The sequence below is a fragment of the Protopterus annectens genome, chromosome 14.part0 (genome assembly GCF_019279795.1).
Source record: "Protopterus annectens isolate FY-2018-M chromosome 14.part0, PAN1.0, whole genome shotgun sequence".
Lineage (NCBI taxonomy): Eukaryota > Metazoa > Chordata > Ceratodontiformes > Protopteridae > Protopterus > Protopterus annectens.
The window spans coordinates 312,056,964-312,078,738 of record NC_056748.1 but is presented as its reverse complement, the minus strand read 5'-3'; the positions used below and the strand labels follow the sequence as shown (position 1 = coordinate 312,078,738).

General features: G+C 40.2%; 1 protein-coding gene across 1 annotated transcript in view; it reads left to right on the top strand.

Moving 5' to 3' along the window:
• The window catches only part of PSTK (phosphoseryl-tRNA kinase), a 184,508-nt gene that overhangs the window by 99,401 nt on the left and 63,332 nt on the right, over positions 1–21,775 (top strand). The window contains exon 4 of the mRNA XM_044056032.1: positions 5,268–5,343. Within this exon, the coding sequence (XP_043911967.1) occupies positions 5,268–5,343 (76 nt within the window). The remainder of the gene's footprint in view (positions 1–5,267; positions 5,344–21,775) is intronic.

Sequence of the window (21,775 nt, the reverse complement as noted above, 5' to 3'; positions counted from 1 at the left end):
GTCAATAATGGCAAAACTAAAAGTATGTTCATTACCCATATCAATAGTGTGTTTGCTTAAAGAATTTTTGGTGTCACCTTTCTTAATCCTATACATATGTTCATATATACGTGTTCTAAACTTCCTTTCAGTTTTGCCTATATAATAGGCCGGACATTTGGAACAAGTAGCTATATACACAATACATTGTGTGTTGCAATTCCCATTTCTACAATGTATGATAGATTTAATTACATTATTTAGCTTGATTTTTAAACTATCATTGATAAACTTACATTGTTTGCACTTTCCACATTTGGTAGTGCCCTTGTTCTTCACAGTATGTACCCCTATCTTTCCTTGCTCCAAAATTCTCTTCAAGTTGTTACCAGTTTTATAAACAGTAATGGGATACATTCCTACTATATGTCCTATAGTGCTCGAACACGAAATTAAATCCCAATGCTTCCGGAGAATCTCTTTAACCAAGTTGGTGTAAGGGTTGAACATAATTACACAAACCTTATTACCTCTATCAACCTCATATCTTGGGGTATCCGTACGTGTTACTCCCAAAAGGGGTACATATTTCAGTCCCCATTGTGCCTTAACATAACTAGTCACACCATCAAGCATACCTAAAGGGTAGCCTCTGTCCTGAAATAATTTATACACTATTTCTAGTTCTTTTGTCATTATGTCCCTTGTAGATGACATACGTGTGACCCGTATACATTGTCCTTTAACTACGTTCCTAAAAATTTGAGGGGGATGACAACTACCATAATGTATGTTATCATTGGAGAAGGTCGGTTTTCTATATATCTTAGAAGCAAAACCTGTACCAGTGTTGCTAATCCAAGTGTCTAAATGGGTTTAATGTGTATAACTACACTGACACCACCGTAACACAAGAATTTTTCACAGTTTTTAGTAAAGGTATGAAATTTATACCAACGGTCTCATTTAATTTGTTTGGAGTAATTTAAGAAATCAAGCTTTTTTGTCGGAGATTAAATTTGGCTATTCAATTTAATAACAGTTGTAGTGGAAATCAAAACCAAGATATTAATTTACATAAATCCAGGTTAGTCAGGAAAAGTTCTTATATTCCCATTATGAATACACAAATTGCAGCATACGAAAAAATGGTATGTAAAGATATTTATTTGCTTTTTAAGGACATCAAGGGTAATCCGAACTATCCCTCCAATAATGACAATCTTAGTGAAAATGAAAGGAAATGTTTGGAAGAATTAGTTCTGAATGATGAGATTAGGATAATGAAACCCGATAAGGGTGGAGGGATTGTGATTTTTGACAACCAACAATACCATAGAGTTATACATAATATATTATTTGAGTATTATGAGCAGATTTCCCTTAACCAAATTAACATAGGTTATAGGCGCATTGATCTAGCCCTAGAAGAATATCTTCTTGACAATCGTATTAGTAGTGAACTATACGAATATTTGAGAACAGAATTTCCCATTTTGGCCCACATTATAGGGATACCTAAATTACATAAGAGTTTAAACAATCCCCCTTTTTATTTCGGGGTCCAAATCTAAAACTTTTAAATTAGGTGTTACCATTGATCAATGGACAAAACAGGTATACGGTAAGGTGTCCCAACTAGTCAAAGATTCATGGGACTTTTTGAGCAAATTAACCTTAGATGTATGGGATGCGGATTTAGTATTCTTAACAGTGGATGTTCAAGACCTTTTTTCTTGTATACCGGGTCCCACTGGTTTAGACTATTTTTTCAACAGTCTGACTAAGTACTCAGGCTTAAGTTGGGACAAAATTAATCTTATCATTGACATGATGGGCCTAGTTTTAGATCACAACTATATTTATTATCAAGGGGAATACTTCAGACAGACTCGTGGAGTAGCAATGGGAGCCTCGTGTGCCCCAGTTTTTGCTAACTTGGTTATGTTGGAGTGGGAAAATAAGTATGTGTTTACTATTGAATACTTTCAACACATTAGACTATACACGAGATACCTGGATGATTTATTTATTATTTGGAAGGGTCCTATTGATTTGATACCTCTTTTTATAGCTTATTTAAATCACACGACCGATTTCTTGAAATTCACTTACCAAATGGACAAGACAGGTGTAGCCTATTTAGACACTTGGATTAGCAACACTGGTACAGGTTTTGCTTCTAAGATATACAGAAAACCGACCTTCTCCAATGATTACGTACAATATGGTAGTTGTCATCCCCCTCAAATTTTTAGGAACGTAGTTAAAGGACAATGTATACGCGTCGCACGTATGTCCTCTACAAGGGACATAATGACAAAAGAACTAGAAATAGTGTATAAATTATTTCAGGACAGAGGCTACCCTTTAGGTATGCTTGATGGTGTGACTAGTTATGTTCAGGCACAATGGGGACTGAAATATGTACCCCTTTTGGGAGTAACACGTACGGATACCCCAAGATACGAGGTTGATACAGGTAGTAAGGTTTGTGTAATTATGTTCAACCCTTACACCAACTTGGTTAAAGAGATTCTCCGGAAGCAGTGGGATTTAATTTTGTGTTCGAGCACTATAGGACATATAGTAGGAATGTATCCCATTACTGTTTATAAAACTGGTAACAACTTGAAGAGAATTTTGGAGCAAGGAAAGATAGGGGTACATACTGTGAAGAACAAGGGCACTACCAAATGTGGAAAGTGCAAACAATGTAAGTTTATCAATGATAGTTTAAAAATCAAGCTAAATAATGTAATTAAATCTATCATACATTGTAGAAATGGGAATTGCAACACACAGCGTATTGTGTATATAGCTACTTGTTCCAAATGTCCGGCCTATTATATAGGCAAAACTGAAAGGAAGTTTAGAACACGTATATATGAACATATGTATAGGATTAAGAAAGGTGACACCAAAAATGCTTTAAGCAAACACACTATTGATATGGGTAATGAACATACTTTTAGTTTTGCCATTATTGACCAGGTAGAGATGACTGATAGAGGAGGGAATTGGAAAGTCTACTTATCTTGGGTAGAAAGTAAATGGCAGATAAGTTTAGATGCCATGACCCCCCTGGAATTAATGATAGTATAAGTTTAAAACCTTTTTTGCTATTAAATGAATAGGGATACTTCTGTCTATATTAATGAACACCTTCAGGCCCTTTTGGGAATAGTAGCAGTATATATTGCTTAAGCATTGGGTCTATATATTAATTGTGACAGTTTATGATTTTTATTAGGTATTTGATTATATTATTGCATATTGTTTTTTATGTATATAGGTTATTGAAGGTATATATGTTAGTATTGTCCAATATATATATATTTTTTTAAATGCATTTTTTAATTTTTAACATAATTGATTTTTGGCGCCAAAAGTGATATAAATATGGATTAATTAATGAGTGTGTTGGTTCTGATGAAGTCTGGAGCATGCCAGATGAAAGCGCTTAACCTTCTGTAACTGAGTTCTGTGATTGAATTTTATCCTGTGATCTTTTATTTATTAAAACAGTGTTTTTGATTACGCTTTGGAATATCTTCTTTGTTCGAGTCCGTGGATCTGTTTTGGGCTGTTTGGAGGATATAGGTTGTTGTGCTATATTTAAAGTACTAAAAGAAATTCATTGGCTTGAATTTCCTAACTTACTATCTTACCAACAACTCACCTACATCTTTAACATCAGAAACCACCCAGACAAAACTCCAGCCCTCAGTCATCTAATCTAATCCCACTCTTCCAGTTGCCCTCTATGCTCTTCCAATAAACCCCTCCCTCTATGCTCTTCCAATAAACCCCTCCTCATGTTACTACTGCTAACAACACTGCAGGAAAAGCCCTTTATTCCAACATCATAGCTAAAAAATGGAACAATCTCCCCACCAATATAACCTCCACAACAACAAATACAAACTTCAAAAAAATCACTCAAATCTCATCTCAGGACAACTTGGATTTGCCCATGTATCACATGACAATCCCTATACATTTCTTCTATCAATCTACTCCAGTCTAATCATCACACTATATCTATGCACATTGAAATACTGACTCTTATCATATATCATATTGTTCTTTCTGCTCCCTTCTATACATACTTACTAAATCTGTAAGCAGTTCTTACTACCTTTGTAAAACTATCTCAAACTGTAACTTTTGTCCTACAAAACCTGGTAACTACTGGGAACCAAACTTTGAATATATCTGTCTAAACCCTTTCACTGAACCCTTGTAAATATTACTCAAAACTGTATCTTAGTCCTACACTGCAAGTTTAACTATAGTTAACAAAGTAAAGAATAACTCTACTTGTAAATACATTTTGCACTATTACCTGTTTTGTATGTATATCTCTAATTGTATAAATGTCTTCTTAATTGTGGAGCTTTTCTCTCCCGGCCTCCACTGAAAATGGACCTGGTCCAGCTGGATTTTCCCGGTTAACAAATGTAAAAATAAATAAATAAAATAATACTAGCTACATGTTATATTTATTGTTTTCCTTCTAACTGACATACAGTATTTTTTTATATCACTAGAACTTATGAGAAACTGATATATTATTTTGATATTTAGTAATTGTTTGCTCAGGTCAGTTTTCCAGTTATCAGGATTCCAATTGCATCCTGTGTCTGCTTATTTCTGCAGCTAGTTAGTGGAGCAGTAGTTTACAGTATGCACATTTGTGGAACTTTTAAGGTCTAAATCAACTGTGTGTGTGTGTGTGTGTGTGTGTGTGTGTGTGTGTGTGTGTGTGTGTGTGTGTGTGTGTGTGTATGTATGTATATATATATATATATATATATATATGTGTGTGTGTGTGTATAAGTAATTTTATGTTTATACAGTCTAATAATACTTCAGCTAGAAAATTTTTCTTGAACAGTCTCAAATCATTGTTGAGGAGATATTAAATTGTGCCCTTTAAATCCTGACTTTCAGAAGACACTTATCTCAAAACACTAAGCTGCAAACTTATAGAACTAGGTTTTAATTCCACAGCTGCAGTTTGGATAATGTAATAATTTAAGCTTCTCAATTCACTTTGTACATTTATGTAATATGTCTGACATAATGTATTTGCTTAGTGCCTCTGTTCAGACTTTATACTGGAAAATGACTTGATTTTATTATTTCTTGTTGTTTAATAACTTTAAAAGGAATTAATTTACTAAATCAGTAATCACATAAAGGATTGTAACATTACAAAAAACGTTAAACTGTGACTGGTTCAAAATGCTAAAAGCTGAACTTTTGTGCTTGATGTCTTGCAGTCACAAGGTGATTACATTACTCACAACAGCAATGGAACACCCCGAGAAACAGCTCGAAGATAACACAGAGCAACTGGTAAATAAACCTTTACCTGATAAGACAAGTCAGCTGGTCATTTAATTTCATAATATTACTAGGCAGGTCTTTTAAGTAACTGAGCTAGTTCAAAGCATGATATTGTAAATGAAGCTTAGAATGCTTGCCGCAATATATGGTTAAGGCCCTTAAATGATTCTAACTATGAGTTACATTTTTTTTTAAATGGTGAGAGGTAGCCCTGAATCAAGCTCAGATTTTCACTACTGTCACCCAGCAGACACTGTGAAGTATACTGAACTTACGTGGTTAATAGTGACCTTTCTCATATAGTGAACATTTAAAAGATCTCCTAGCATCCTTTTAAAAATGCAAGGAGGAAATAACTGCATTAAGCTAGGGGTCTAGGGTCGAGAAGGCATAGGCATGAGAGCTCTTCATGCTCTGGGGTGCATTTAATTTTTTTTTTTTTTAAACGGCCTTTTTCATCCAATGACAGCCTGCATAAAAATCATAATTGTGGAAAGAAATTAATTGTTACTCTTTTAACTTTACTACTTCCATCCTTTCAACACACCCTATTAACCAAGACTGTGCTGTAATAGCTGTAGAAGAAATAACTGGTTTAAGTTGAGGGTCTGGAAATTGTTTGGAAAGATTAATGTACTGTTTTACAATTTCTTTTATGTATTTACAAGAATATCATTAAATTTAGTGAGCAACTTGTGTACAAATACTGTTTTAGGACTTAGTTTTCAACTATCAGAGACAGAGCTAAAAAATAATAGGGGACAAAGTTCCAAAATCAGGGACAGATTTTATATATTGGTCTTACATATTTAGAAAACTGTCGAGAGTAACTGATTTTTCATTACCAAAGGTGAAACATTGAAATGAGAAACTCTATCTGCCATTATTTAGTGACTTCAATCCAAAATCCGCATTTTACTGACATTCCATCTAGAGTGTATTCTGCCTTGTATACTTGCTACTCAGACAAGCTGTGTTATTCACATTGGATCACGTCTTTTCATTAGGGATTGCTTCTAAACATGCAATTATGATATTTTCATTGACAGTGACTTGATAGGACAGGTAGGTGATGAGAAAAGTAGAATGTGAAGTTGTTCAATCTCACCGTTCATTCATCACTGATGGGTTCGGAGCCGATCCTCGGCTCCAACACGGCCGACTAGCAAGCTCAAAGTTCTCCAGTAGTTCGAGACCCCACCCCTTATCCCATAATGCACTGCTGGAATTATCTCAGATTTAGTTTGTCGCAGCATGGATCTCTTGGTTTACAGCTTGGCTCGATACTTTACTGGGAGTTTTTCAACTTTCAGCAAGTTAAATTTTCACTTTTTTATATACTTTGTTCTATTCATAGTAGCAGATATACTAGTTAGTTAATAGTACTTTTTTCTGTGTTTTTACCCCTTTCCTCAGTATTCTGTCTTGCCTTTGGCCTTAGGATTAGTAATTAGTCAGTGATCCCCTTTAGGATTGTCGTTTTGGATCTCTAGTTGCTGTTTGTAGTTATTAGTTGTTAGCGCCCCTTTTTGGGCTGTATGTATGTTTGTGTGAGTTACTTAGTTTAAAACAGCTCTTAGTTAATTAGTGTGCTTGAGTTGTGTAATGTCTGAAGATAAGGACAAGCATCCAAAGTCTGGGTTTAAAAAGTGCCCAGACTGCGGACAGAAAATGTCAGTCACAGATGCCCATGTGCAGTGTGATTACTGCTTGGGCAAGGTACATTCTGTAAGAGTCTTGCAGCATATGTCATTCCTTTTCCACAAGAGTGTTAGCTGAAAGGAAGAGGAAATTGATTGATAGGGGTATCATTAAGCACCCCTTTTCTGAGGCATTGTCTGACCAGGATGGAGCCAGTAAATCATCCAAATCTTCTAAGTCTTCCACTGATTCTAGATCCAAGAAAGGAAAGAGGTCAGAAATTGTGGTGACTTTGGCTCCACTGCCCTCGGAGCTGACAGTCTGCTCTTTTCGGAACCAGGACAAGGCCTTGGAACCAGTTACCAAAAAACTTCCTTCCATGTTGCTCCAATTGGCTCCATCTGTCCACTCTTCCATGACCTCTGTCAGCTTATCTGATCTGGATATGGACCGGCTGGTTCAGAAACTCTTGAAGGCACCAGGCCTAGTTAAATTGCTGTCTGGTCAGACACAACCGTCTGAGCCGAAGACCACTACCCTTGAATTGTCTGCTCCTCCGAGCCATATCAGACATTCGGATCCGGAGGAGGCTGACGTGTTGATCATAAATCCCTTGGAGCTGACACCTGCTCCAGTGCCGTCGGCTCCATCTGCTCAGATGTTCTTGGGGCTGACCAGGGACTCTAGGAGCCGACACTCTCCGGTCGGGTCCAGGGAGGATAGCCGCACCGACTTGTCAGTGCCGACTCTTCCTCTCAGGGCCTCGGCTCAGGTGAGCTCGGCTCCTGCCTCAGGCTCGGAGCCCATGGCTTCGGTGCGGGAGAAGATCGTGGCTCCATCGGAGCCATCGACTCTTTCTCATCAGAGCCAAGGTGCTTTCGATGCCATGAGGCGAGTGTTGTCTCCCAAGACTTCATTATGTCAAGGTCTGGCCTCTTCTTCCTCTAAAGTGCCTGTGTCTGTTTCTGTTTCCTCTGGTCCTCACAAGCATAGAGACCCAGAGCCTCAGGTAGCCCCACAGGGCGCTCCCTGCTCTTCTGAGACCTCTCCAGACGTTCCCCCTGAAGTGATTCCCAGGAAGAGATTATGCAAGAGGAGGCATTTGGACTCCCCCCCCCCAGGAGTCTATCACATCAGACACCGACCTGGACTAATCAGAAGGGTCCCCCAGATCCCCCTTCTGAGGACATCTCCTTTGCAAATATTCTTGAAATCCTTAGGCAGAGGGGTGATTGGCAGTCTAAGAGCCCTACTGAGGACAATTCGGTTCTCCTGAAGGCATTTGGGTCTCAACCTTCCACATCTTGGGTATCTCTGCCCTACGATGAGCTTATGGATCTGGTCTCTCGTAGGGCGTGGGAGTCTCCAGAATCTATGGAACCTGTTCCTTGGAGGCCTAATAAGTTTATTTCAGCCCCTGTGGATAAGTCCTTTTTGACCAAGGGAGTCCCTGTTGAAGCCATGCTGGTGGCGGCAGCCACCAAAAAGGAAATATCTGAGACTTCCTCGTCTATCCATCCTCCTAATAGAGAATCTAGGATCATGGATAGATATGAGAAACGCATGTTAAGTTCAGCAACTTTCTCACTCAGATCACTGAACTACTTGACACATTTTGCCAGACTGCAGAGAGATCTCCTTAAGGAGTTGGGAGATACTCTTCAGGGTGTTGTAGCTTTGAGTGTATCCGATAAGATTGCCACTCAGCTCTCTACCCTCAATTCGATAGTCAACTCATCCATGCGTCTCATATCATATGCAGCTGATGGTTCGAGCAGAACCGCAGGTACAGGAATCGCTCTCCGTAGGCATGCCTGGATGAGACTCTGTTCCTTCGTGGAACCCTTCAAGTTTTCCTTTAATAATACCCCACTTGACTGTTCATCCTTGTTTGGGCCATAGGTGAAGGAGACTTTAACCAGGTGTGAGCAAGAAGGAAAGACACTGTCTGTCGTCGGAGTCCATTTTTCCACCCCCATTCGACCCTTTCACAAAGGTCAGAGGGGAGGAAAGATGTGGTTCTGGAAAGCCCAAGGAGCCTTTCAAGACACACGTGGAGAGCCCCCCTCCAGAGGCAGAGGACGGGGTTTCAATGGAAGGCGCCGCCCTCGCGGCAGGGGGGGTCCGCAACACTAGGGTGATGGAGATCACTTGTCTGGTCAATCCTACCAGCATTCCTGAAGGGAGGTCCACCTGTCCTACTCTGGAGGCAGTCTGGGATCGCTTATCTTTGTACCCCAAAGCCTGGCTAAATATAACAAATGACAGTTTGGTACGAAGTATAATTTCCAGAGGGTATTTCATACCATTCTCCACCCAGCCTCTTCCCGTCAAAAAATCCCGGACGTTCCACCCAATCACATGGGACAAGCAGCAATAGAGGTACGCCAATTGCTAGAAAAAAAAGAGTCATCCAGCCAGTCCCAGCAGACCAGACAGGATTCGGAACTTACTCAAGGTTCTTTTTGGTTCCAAAGAAAACAGGGGACTGGAGACCCATTTTGGATCTCAGCAGACTCAACCAATTTGTGAGAAAAGAGAAGTTCCGAATGGTCACGCTACAGTCCATACTCCCCTTGTTGGGGAAGGACAATTGGATGTGCTCGATCGATCTCAAAGATGCGTACTACCACATAAAGATGGCCAGACCATCCAGAGATCACCTGCGTTTCCGGCTGAGAGCCAATCATTATCAATTCCGAGATATGCCCTTTGGTCTCACTACAGCCCCCAGAGTGTTCACCAAGTGCATGGCAGTAGTCACGGCTCACCTGGGGCGTCTAGGATTCCAGGTGTTTCCGTATCTAGATGATTGGCTCCTTACCTCCACCACCACCAGGCATCAACTTCAAGCTACTCTGACACACTGCGATCAGCTAGGCATTACAGTCAACTTCGAAAAGTCTGCCTTGTTGCCATCGCAGCATATCGTGTTTATAGAGACAGAACTAGACATGTCAACCACCACTCTTCGCCTTCCGCCAGAAAGCATCTCTATTCTTCGTCAACACATCAAGTCCCTAATATCAAAGAACAGAGTACCAGCAGCAGAGGTCTTGAAAGTTCTAGGATTGATGGTGGCAGCTATTCTAGCAATCCCCTTAACAAGGATGCATATGACAATCCTTCAATGGCTTCTATTCATGCAATGGTCTTACCAAGAACATCCAATGAGTCACATGATCCTGATAAATTCCTGCAAGAAGGATCTTCAGTGGTGGTTGACGTCTCTTCATGTCACAGTAGGACGTCCTTTAATGCTTCCCCCTCCAGTTGCCACTGTGACCACAGACGCTTCCCTGATAGGGTGGGGGGGGGGGCTATTTCAGGGAAAGACTGCCCAAGGCACATGGACAGATCAAGAATCACATCTGCATATCAGTGTCCTGGAGATGAGAGCAGTACTTCTAGCATTGCAATACTTTCAGTACTCTGTTCCTCTAGGGACAATTGCAATGCAGACAGACAACATGTCAGTGGTCTGGTATCTGAACACACAAAGCGGGACCAAGTCTTATACCCTTTGCCGAGAAGCCCTCAGAGTATGGCAGTGGGCACTGTCATCCCAGCGCTTTCTGTTGGCAATGCACATCCCGGGCAAATCCAACATAATAGCGGACAAACTGAGCAGAGCAATCTTGTTGCCCCACGAATAGTCCCTCAAACAAGAGATTGCGGAGAGGATCTTCCTCAAATGAGGCCAGCCTTCCTGCAACCTCTTCGCCAGTCACATCATCAACAAATGCAGAAGATATTTTGCCCTAATTCCCACGCCAGGTCACTCCTCGAGGGATGCTCTTATCCACGATTGGGCCCCGGGTCTCCTCTATGCATTTCCACCAATTCCTCTGATATCCAAATTCTTACAGAAAGCAAAGTCACTGAGATGGACAATCATCCTCATAGCCCCTCATTGGCCTTGGCAGATTTGGTTCCTGTTTCTTTATCATCATATTCTGGAAGATCCATGGATCCTGGACCTAGTTCCAGACTTGTCGACACATCCATCAGGGGATCTTCACCCGTCATTGCAGACACTGATGCTAACCGCTTAGCTGCTCCAATTCCCCGCATAGCTAGGCTCTATCATCTTTCCCATGACACTAGTCAGAGTTTGTTGGCTTCCCACAAACCTTCCACCAGAAAATTGTATCGTAGTAAGTGGAAGAGATTTTTCCATTTAGGCTTCTTCCCACAGCATTGACCCTTATCAAGTGCCATTGTCTTCTATCTTACAATTCTTGGCATAAATTTTCAACAAAGGAGCAGCGGCAGCTACGGTACGAGTACAATTAGCTGCTGTATCTAATTTCCATCTAGGAATTTGTGGTTTGAATATTATGGCTCACCAATTGTCTAAGGCTTTTCTAAAAGGTTCCTTTCGCATAAGGCCTCCAGTGAAGACACCTTATTCCCCCTGGAATTTTAATTTTATGTTATCTTATATCATTCTTTCTCCTTTTGAGCCTACATCATCTTGTGAACTAAAATTCTTGTCATGGAAATCTATCTTCCTAGTAGCCATTACTTCAGCCCTTAGAGTGTCAGCTCCAAGCCCTTTCCATCACGCCCCCTTTACATGGTCTTCCATACTGACAGATTGTCTGTCAGAACTAATCCATCCTTTCTGCTTAAAGTATGTTCTGAGGTTAACATTAATCAAGTCATTGAGTTGCCCGTTTTCTTCCCTAATCATACCAACAAATTGGAATATATGTTACATAAACTCTATGTTCATAGACAACTTAGATTTTATTTGGACAGAACCAAAGACATTAGGAAATCAGATCAGCTCTTTGTGTCCTTTTCTGAGACCAGGAAAGGTAAACCAGTTGCTAAAACAACCCTGTCTAAGTGGCTGTCGGATTGCATCACCTATACATATGCCTGTCATAAAATGCCATTATCTAGTAAGGTAAAGGCTCATTCAACCAGAGCAGTTTCTACCTCGTCAGCCTTTCAAGCCAAATTGCCTTTGGATAACATCTGTGCAGCAGCCACCTGGCTGACAGTTGACCTGGAGGGTGTCTTCATCCTGGTTTTTTATTGTGTATTCATTCCTAGGTAGAATAATTATTGTACTATTATATGGTACGCAGCAAACAAGATCTGAGGTAATTCCAGCAGTGCATTGTGGGATAAAGGGTGGGGTCTCGAGCTACTGGAGAACTTTGAGCTTTGCTAGTCGGCCATGTTGGAGCCGAGGATCAGCTCCAAACCCATCAGTGATGAATGAAGGTGAGATGGAACAACTCACATGGAACGTTATGGTGAGTACATAACTTCCTTTTAATTATTGCACTGTATTGCAACAAACTGTATAATGTGGAGAGGAAGTGGATGTTTGTGGTAATTATAAAGATTTCTGTCTATTAAAACACTCTTTCAATGAGTGAAAAGAATGGGCAAGGTTGAATATTGCTAGTGTAATTTGGGGGTTCAGAGTACAAGTTCTGTACCTGTGAGCACTAATTCCATACTGCTTTGGTTGCTTTCAAGCTTGTAGTAGTCCATTTTATTGTAATATTGTAGTAATATGTTTGTTAAAAAAAAAATTTTTATTAAATTATCACTTATGACATAGGCAGTCATGCATTTGTATAAATGAAAACAAACCATGTCGACACAATCTTAGCTGCAAGCATTTTACATCACAAACCATGTTTACATAATTCTAGTTGCAAACATTATATATCACTTATAGTCTACCCAGTCATTGTCAAACATTACATAGCTCATTCAATTCCTCCTTTCCTTTAAATCTTAGTGCTCCCCTGTATGCATTGTTCCCACAATTCCCATTTTTTCCTATGTAATTTGCTCCTAATGTTTTCTAAATATCCCAATTCCATTTGTTTTATCTCTGTTACTATATTCACTACTTCTAGATAGTTGGTTTAGACTTTGATTTCCATTTTCCATTTTCTAGTAATTTTTTTTGGCAACCACCATAATTAGACTATGTCTAGGAAATTCTGATTCTGTATTATAGCTCAAAAATCATTTCCATAGTTGCACCAATTTGCTCACCCAGCATCTCTGACAGAGTACTCTGCAGATAATCTCTAAAGTCTGCCATCTCATACACTTTTAGAAAATATGTTCTCAATTACCTCTTTCTTCCCTATCCCACCTCCAACATTTGCTGTCTACCTGAGGAAAAATCTTCTGGAGTCTACTTAGGGTATAAAAATATGTATGTAAGCATTTCCAAGCAAAAATCCTAAATCTTCTACATTTTGTTGCATATTTGGGATATATACATGTATCTCCCCATTGTCATTGTGAATTGCTTATCCAGTCTGTCCTCCCAATCCTTTCTAACTTCCTCTGGTTAATTCTTATAGTTATCAGGCAATATTTTATATGCTGTACTAATTATTCCTTTTTTAACTGCAGCTTCTGTTCTAGATTCTACTAAAAACTCTACCAGTGCTGATCTTTCATTTAGGACCCCCCTATTTCTTTCTGTTTGCCTATACTCTGATATCAGTACTTGATGGAGAAGGCAGTCTCTATCCTGCAGGCCAAATAAATTCTTTGTGTATTCCCATTCTATTACCTTTCCCTCTCTAGTTACTGGCTGCCAATATCTTGGTTCCTTTGTTGTTTTCTCCAATTAATTCTTGTCCCCTTTTGCCTGTTGTCTGTATCCCTAATTGCAGTCCTCCCTATTGGGAAAATCACCTTTCTCCATTCCTGTGTTGGTTTTAGTTCTTAGAATACGTTCTGCTGCTTTATGAATATAATATTCTGTATGGTTATTGTTATTCTTCTTTAAAGGTGTGCATCCAAAATCCCAGTCGAGTTGTTTCTTGAGCTTTCCCCCTGTTTCATCACCATCCCCTTCCACTTTAAATTATAGGTTTCTGCTTATGCAATGTATAGGAGCATTAACTGTGTAGCTCTGAAATGCCCCTTCAAATCAGGTAATCCCAATTCACCTTGTTCTATTGGAAGAATCATCTTATCCCACTTCACTCTTGCTGTCTTCCGCTCCCAGATAAAATCCTTCAGCTATTTATTAATTGCCATCCACAACTTCTCCTCTGGTTGATAAAAATATGCCTGGCTTGTGTATAAGTCTAAAGGAAATAAAAACATTTAATTGCTTGTATCTTGCTATCCATATCGCAGAACTTCCAGTTTCACAGATTTTGTATTTTCTTTTGTTTAGTCTGTTACAATATGTTCTTACCTGCCACACTGGAACCATTTTTAATCTATACTCCTAAGTACTTTATTTTATCATGTCCCCATAAATATGGATATTGCTGACCACTTCGTCTGTGGGTACGTAATTAATTGCTATTGCTTTTGTTTTAGCTTCATTAATTTTGTATCCCAAAAGATTTGAAATGGTCTCAAAATGTTCCGTAACACTGTAATGTCCTTTCCTGGTTTCGTTGGGTATAAAATAATAGCATCTGCAAATAGAGCTAGCTTTTCTTGGCTGCTATACCAGTTATATCCCTGAATATCTGAGTCCCTTATTTTCTTTGCCAGTGGTTCTAAATATAATGCAACTAACAAAAGGGAAAAGGACACCTCTGCCTGGTTCCTCTGCTCAAGGAGAAATTATCAGAGAGGACCCCACCCGCCTTAATTTTCACCTCCAATCCCTCATATATCCTCCTAATCAACCTTGTAATTTTATCAGAGAATGCAAATGCTTTCATTGCCTTGCTCATAAAGTCCCAGCTTACTCTGTCTAACCTTTCTCCGCATCAAGACCCACCAACAACATATTTTCTTACATTCTGTTTCCCTATGAATCATCAGTGTTTTGTTAATGTTGTCAGATGTTTCCCTCCCCTCCACAAAACCACATTGATCTGTATCTATCAGTTTTGGCATCACTTTTGCCATTCTTTTAGCCATTGTAGACCGCCATAGTTTAATATTGAAATGAGCATGTATGAAGCTGGATCTGCTGGATGTTCTTCGTGTTTCACTGCTGCAGTCATTACATTTGGGTAATCTGCTGGCAGGTTGCCCTCAGTCGGCCTGAATAACAAAGTCTTGTGTCCTGCGTCGCCTCTTCCATGATGTCAGGGGTATAAAACATGCAGCCAACGCCATTTTATTCAGTCTTTCTTGCCGCGCGGTGCCCGAAGCAGAAGCAGTTCGCAAGTGCCAGTTGGCCGACTCCTGAAATTTCTGCACTCGAGTTTAAGAACCGAAGTCTTCAAACTAAAGCTAAGTACCCCATTGGGGAAACTTTTTCTTGCTCCTTACCGATGTCAGTAAAAGTTAATAATTGCATTACTTGTGGGAAGCAAATACCTCATAAGGATTTTCATTTATACTGTATTCCTTGCCTAGGCCCAGATAATAATGTGCCTTGCCTGTCGGTTTTGTGCTAGATTTAACCAACACACTGTTAAGCATCGGTATAGTTTTGCTTTTAAATATTTTGGATCAAGATTTAATTATCCTGAAATGTCGTTGGTTAGCAATCCGACTACCGGAGTTCACAAAAAATGCAAAGAAAAGGACAGAGACAGACCATCGAGGTCCAAAACCGACAACGAAGCTTCTCCTAAGCCAGTCGCCGGTTCACCGGTACTCAGTGAGGTGCATTCGCAGCCCCTGATGCAAGCTACTTTTGAGTCACAGGCCTCTACTGAGACCCATTCGGAGTCCAGTAAGCCGTGAGATTCTCAGAGTATTGAACCCGCGGATGTCTCTCCCTTGGATGGGTCCGGAGCTGCTGAGCAGGCACTGGCTTCTGAGGGTGTTTTCAGGTCTCAACATTTTTATATAAGACCAACGCCACCCTCAAAAACAAGGTCAAAAGCATCTTCTATGTCTAAAAAAACGACGCATGAGCCACGTGCTCAGGCTCCTATGCCTAAAAAAACAGATGATCAAAATGGCTGAGGATTTAATTACCCTGATCAGGGGTTCCCAACCCCCCCCCCTCCGCTAAGAGGCCTAGGCAAGGCACTGATTATAAATCTTCAGATCAGGTTTCCATTTCTTCTGATTCCTCTTCTGATCAGGAATTTTCCATTCCACCCTATGAGGATTCTGATGCAGAGGAATCCATTCCATCTGCATCTCCTCCTGAGGATTACTCTTTTGGAGAAACTTTGCATACTTTAAGGGAACATTATCACTGGGAGAGTCAGGACTTCTCTGAATCAAAAAAGAGGCTTAGGGATTTCCTTCTTCCTCAGAATAGGCCTTTGGCTGTACCACCTGTATTAGACATTGTTGATGGTGTGTTTTCGGATTCAAGCATGGCTCCTGATTCCCTACCTCTGGCTCCTAGTAAGCCAGACAGATATTACAGGTTTCCTGACTCCCACAAATTTCTATTCAAAAATCCTGCTGCTGACCCCGAGACTATTTCACAGGGTCCCAAGGGTGTTAAGGCATCTACAGCCAAAAATCCTACCCCCTCTGATAGAGATTCCAGGGCGCTGGATAGATGGGGAAAGAAGGTTTATATGTCTGCTACCTTGGCAATCAGAGCCTTAAACTGGCAGTTTCATATGTTTAAATATCAACAGCATGTTATGGGCCTATTGAAACAGAAAATGATGTTGATTTCTGATGGTGTGGAAAATAGAGTTACAGGAATTATTACATTCAGCAGAACAGGTTGGAAAGCATACTTTGCAATGTGGTTTTGATTTCTTCGAGGCCCTCTTGCAGGGCCGCAGTTGCTGGATCTGTGATTAGAAGGCATGCCTGGCTCAAGGAGCAAAATCTGCTTGATCATGTTAAAGCTAAATTGTCGGATGCCCCCTTGAAGCATGACACTCTGTTTGGTAATAAGGCAGAAGAGGTTTTAAAGAAAATGGAAGACAAAGCTAAATCTATGCAAATTGTAAAATATTTCTTACAAGTGCAGCCACCCAAATTCAGTAGGCACTGGCCTACTAAAATCTGGTCCTTTCCTGTGTCCAGAGCCACTCAAGGCAAATCCAGGTGCTCAAAAGGCTCCAGATACCAATCACAGGGTTCTTACAGGTCAAAGCAATGGGGTGCCTCCACCTCCAAATCTGGAGGAAACAAAGGGCAACCCTACAGTAAGCAGTCTCAATGAATTTCCTCTACCATCACCAAGCACTTATCTTTTGGCAGCCCCCTTGGGGGGAAACTAGCACTTCATGCTCAAAATTGGCAGTTAGTTACCCAGGACAAGTGGGTGTTGAACATAGTATCCCAATTTCATTTCCATACTTGGCCAATTCCAAACGGGTGGCCAGATCTGCCACAAACTCAGTGGGCAGAGGCTCAGAAACAATGTCCCTCCTGGATATGAGGGCTATTCAACCAGTAACAGAAAAGGAAAAAGGACAACGTTTTTATTCAAGACTTTTCCTGGTACCCAGAAAAGACAATTCTTGGCATCCAATACTGGATTTATCGATTTTGAACACGTTCCTGGACATTCCAAAATTCAAAATGCTGACTTTACAACAGCTACTGCCTATGCTGGGCAGAAACGCTTGGTTAGTGACTCTAGACTTAAAAGATGCATACCTGCATATCTCAATAAGGGAATCGTGCAGAAGATACCTCCATTTCAAGGCTGGCTTTTTGCAATACCAATTCTCTGCACTGCCCTTTGGCTTAGCTACTACGCCCAAGGTCTTTACAAAGTGCCTGGCACCAGTAATTGCATTCTGCAGACAAAGAGGCATACAAATTTATCCTTATCTGGACGACTGTCTCATTTAAGCAGAGGACAAGGACATTCTTATTCAACATCTGGCATTTGTAAAAAGGCTTCTAACATGCCTAGGGTACACAGTAAACAAAAAGAAATCCCAACTGGTACTCTCTCAAATAATTACATTCCTGGCTGCAAGCTTGAATACAACTGCCCAGATGGCTTACGCCAGACAAGCAAAGGCAACTGACAATATACTTCAAATAAATGGCAACAAAAACCCAGTTATCTGCAAGACAAATTCTGCAGGCTTTGGGGTTCATGGCATCCTGCATTCTACTAATTCCATATGCAAGACTGCATATGAGGAAACTTCAATGGTACCTAAAAGGTTTATGGAGCCAGCATTGTCACAGTCTGGAAACAATGATTCCTCTCATTCCCTGCCTACAACAGGAGTTTCTTTGGTGGGCAGAGACATGTAAAAAAAAAACAAGGGACTGCCATTCACTCTACCCCCTGCCACCCAAACCCTAACTACAGATGCATCAGACTATGCTTGGGGGGGCCCACCTGGTGGGGAGATGCATTCAGGGCAAATGGAGCCCAAAACAAATGCATCTGCATATCAACCAAAAAGAAATGCTAGCTGTTCAGAATGCTCTGACAGCCTTCAAGGACTTACTTCATCCAGGACAACTACTGATAAAGATGGACAACACCACGGTTTTTGGTACATAAACAAGCAGGGGGGTACACATTCCTACCCCCTGTGCAGACTAGCCATGGCATTGTGGAACACGGCTTTGACTTATCAGATACATCTTCAAGCTCAATTCCTGCCAGGAAAACAAAATACTCTGGCAGATGACCTAAGCAGAGATCTTATGGACCCACACGAATGGAAACTGGATCCACAAATCTTCAGCATATTAACACGGAAATGGGGAGCCCAGACATAGATCTATTTGCCTCTCCCCAAAATTATCAGCTGGACAAATTCTTCTCAAGAATTAATCACAAAAAAGCATGGAAAGTGGACGCCCTATCCTTCAGCTGGAAAAACAATCAGTCTATGCCTTTCCCCCTCTGCCTCTTCTCTCCAAAGTCTTACTAAAAGTCAGACAGGAAATAACAAAAATGATCCTAGTTGCTCCGAACTGGCCTCGGCAACACTGGTACCCACTTCTAAGGAATACGTCTCAACTTCCCCTTTGGTACTTGCCTCAAATACCTCATCTACTGTCTCATCAGGACAACCAAATTCTGCACACTCCGCTCCAAACTCTGAACCTTGCAGCATGGCTGATCATTTAATTATTCAAACAACACCTCTCAGTAAATCTGTGATGGATGTCATTTTGGAAGCCAGAAGGCCTAGTACTAGAAAATCTTATGCTGATAAATGGTAGAGATTATGTGCTTGGAACCAAGCACAAGGAACAGACACAGCAAAGCCTAATATTCCTCAGATTTTACAATATTTGACTGAGATGCTTGACAAGGGCCTATCTTTTTCTTCAATAAAAATCCATGCCTCTGCCATCTCAGCTCATTACAACACAGAGCCTCCCCTCTTTTCTCATCCTCTGCTTAAACAGTATCTTAGAGAGGCGAAAATTTTAAGGCCTCCCAGAAGATCACCAACTCCTGCATGGGACCTCAATTTTGTGCTGGAAAAACTCACCCTGTCTCCTTTTGAACCAGCAGCTACTGCAGATATAAAATGTCTATCTTGGAAAACAGCTTTTCTCTTGGCAGTCACTTCAGCAAGAAGGGTTTCAGAACTACAGGCCTTCATGGCTGTGGAGCCTTTTATTACATTTTACCCGGACAGGGTGTACCTCAGGACCAATCCTTCTTTTATGCCTAAGGTGGTATCCAGTGTGGCTCTTAACCAGAAAATTCACCTGCCAATTTTTTACCCAAATCCGCAGAACAAGGGGGAGCAGATTTTGCATTCATTGGATGTACACAGACAACTAAAGTTCTACTTGAAGAGGACCAAATCTCTAAGAAAGTCTGAGCAACTACTGGTAGCATTTGCTGCAGGGTCAGAGGGGAAGGCTATATCAAAGCAGACTATTTCTAAGTGGATAAGTCACTGCATTTGTTTCTGCTACCTGCACCATGGTTTCACCAGGGCTGCCTCTACCTCAGCAGCTTTTCTCAGAGGGGTTCCAACCAAAGACATTCTAGAGGCTGCTACATGGAGCTCTGTTCATACCTTCACAAAACATTATCATTTGCCTCTCTTCTCCAAATCCAGGGCAGGCTTTGCCACTGCAGTTCTGCAGGGCCTTATAGCCACTCCTAATGCTGTTTAGCTCCTTCCTCCCATCCATAGCTTTGGGATTCTACCCAAATGTAATGACTGCAACAGTGAAACACGAAGAACATAGTACAGTTGTGGACACTTACCATAAATGTAGATGTTCGAGTATATTCATTGTTGCAGTCCGGCTTACCCACTCGCCATTCCCCTTTCTATACCTTTTCTTTACCTTTTCTTTCCTTCACTACATACTAAAGCCTTTGTGGTGTATTTGCTATTAGATAAAGGTAAAGTTATGTTGCTAAAAGTGCATATATATATATATATATATATATATATATATATATATTTCTGTTTATATGTGTGTGTATATATATATATATATATATATATATATATATATATATATATATATATATATTTTTTTTTTTTTTTTTGCTCCCCATTTGGGGGGCACCTGACATCTGAGGCAAGAAAAACTGAATAAAATGGCGTCGGCTGCATGTTTTATACCCCTGACGACCTGACATCATGAAAGAGGAGACAGCAACCGACGCAGGACACAAGACGTTGTTATTCAGGCCAACTGAGGGCAACCTGCCAGCAGATTACCCAAATGTAATGACTGTAACAGTGAATACACTTGAACATCTAAATTTATGGTAAGTGTACACAACTGTACTTTCTTTACCCTCTTTAGGTATTACAGCTATTGTTGCTTTCTTCCAGGATGTTGGTACTTCTCCTCCTCCTCCTCCTAAAATACTGATAAACAAAAGCTCCCAGATCTTTATCAGTTTCTTCCCTCCTAGCTCCCAGACTTCCACAAGAATACCATCTATTCCTGGGGACTTTTCTGTAGATTGGTTATACTGCACCATTTTTATCTCATCTCCTCCTATCCTAACTGTTAGCAATTGAGCCTTATCTACCTCTAACCTTGACATATTTAATTTTTCCATAAACAGTTCCATTTGTACCCTTTCTTGTTTTCTGTATTTCTCTACTTTATAGAGACTTTCATAGAATTTCTGAAACATTTCTAATACCTCTATAGGATCTTGTTACCTTCCTTGTTATAGGCTTCCTAAGCTTGGCAGCAGCCCTTTCTACTTTTTGTTGCCCGAGTTATTGTGCTAAAAGTTTTTTTGGTGTAGAGTTATCATCAAAAAACAGTTGCTTAACAGCAATATTTCTAAACTCATGCATATTATCAAGTTAAAACCTTATTTTCTATTTACCATTCTGCAGTTGCTCCTCTTCTTGTTCTGTGAGATTTCACCCTGTTCTGCAATATTAATTGAGGTTAAGAAGTAACAAGATTTCCCTTTCTTTTACTTCCTCCCTACTTTTAAATTCCACGTTAATTTTATCCCACACCCTAGCTATATTTTCAGAAGAAATTTCTATCTTTACTAATAGCTTCTTAATAATTTTCACTTGCCAATTCCTTAAATTTTTCTCTGTTCATCTGATAGGTAGGAAAGCACCAGTGTCTCATGTTTATTTCTTTACCCTATGTTTTTATTTTCGTTATTATTGGTGCATGATCTGAAATGGTTATTGGATGCGTATCAAGACCCTCAATTAAACACACGCATTCCTGTGAAATGTAAATTGTATCTAGTCCAGTTTTTGTATCTTCGGGAGTAATATGTAAATTCACTCCAAACTCCTAGCACTGAATTAATGTCTTCTTTGCCAAATACTTTCATAAAATTCTTCAAAAGTTTTCTCTTCTTTGCTATATTTTCCCTTCTGGGCCCATCAGACACATCTTTGCTGCTGCAAATCAAATTACAGTCCCCACCTATATGTAATATTCCTTGCTGAAAGCTTATTATTTCTCTCAGAATTTTCTTAAGCTCCATTATAGCAGTTTTAGGCAGAATGTAAGT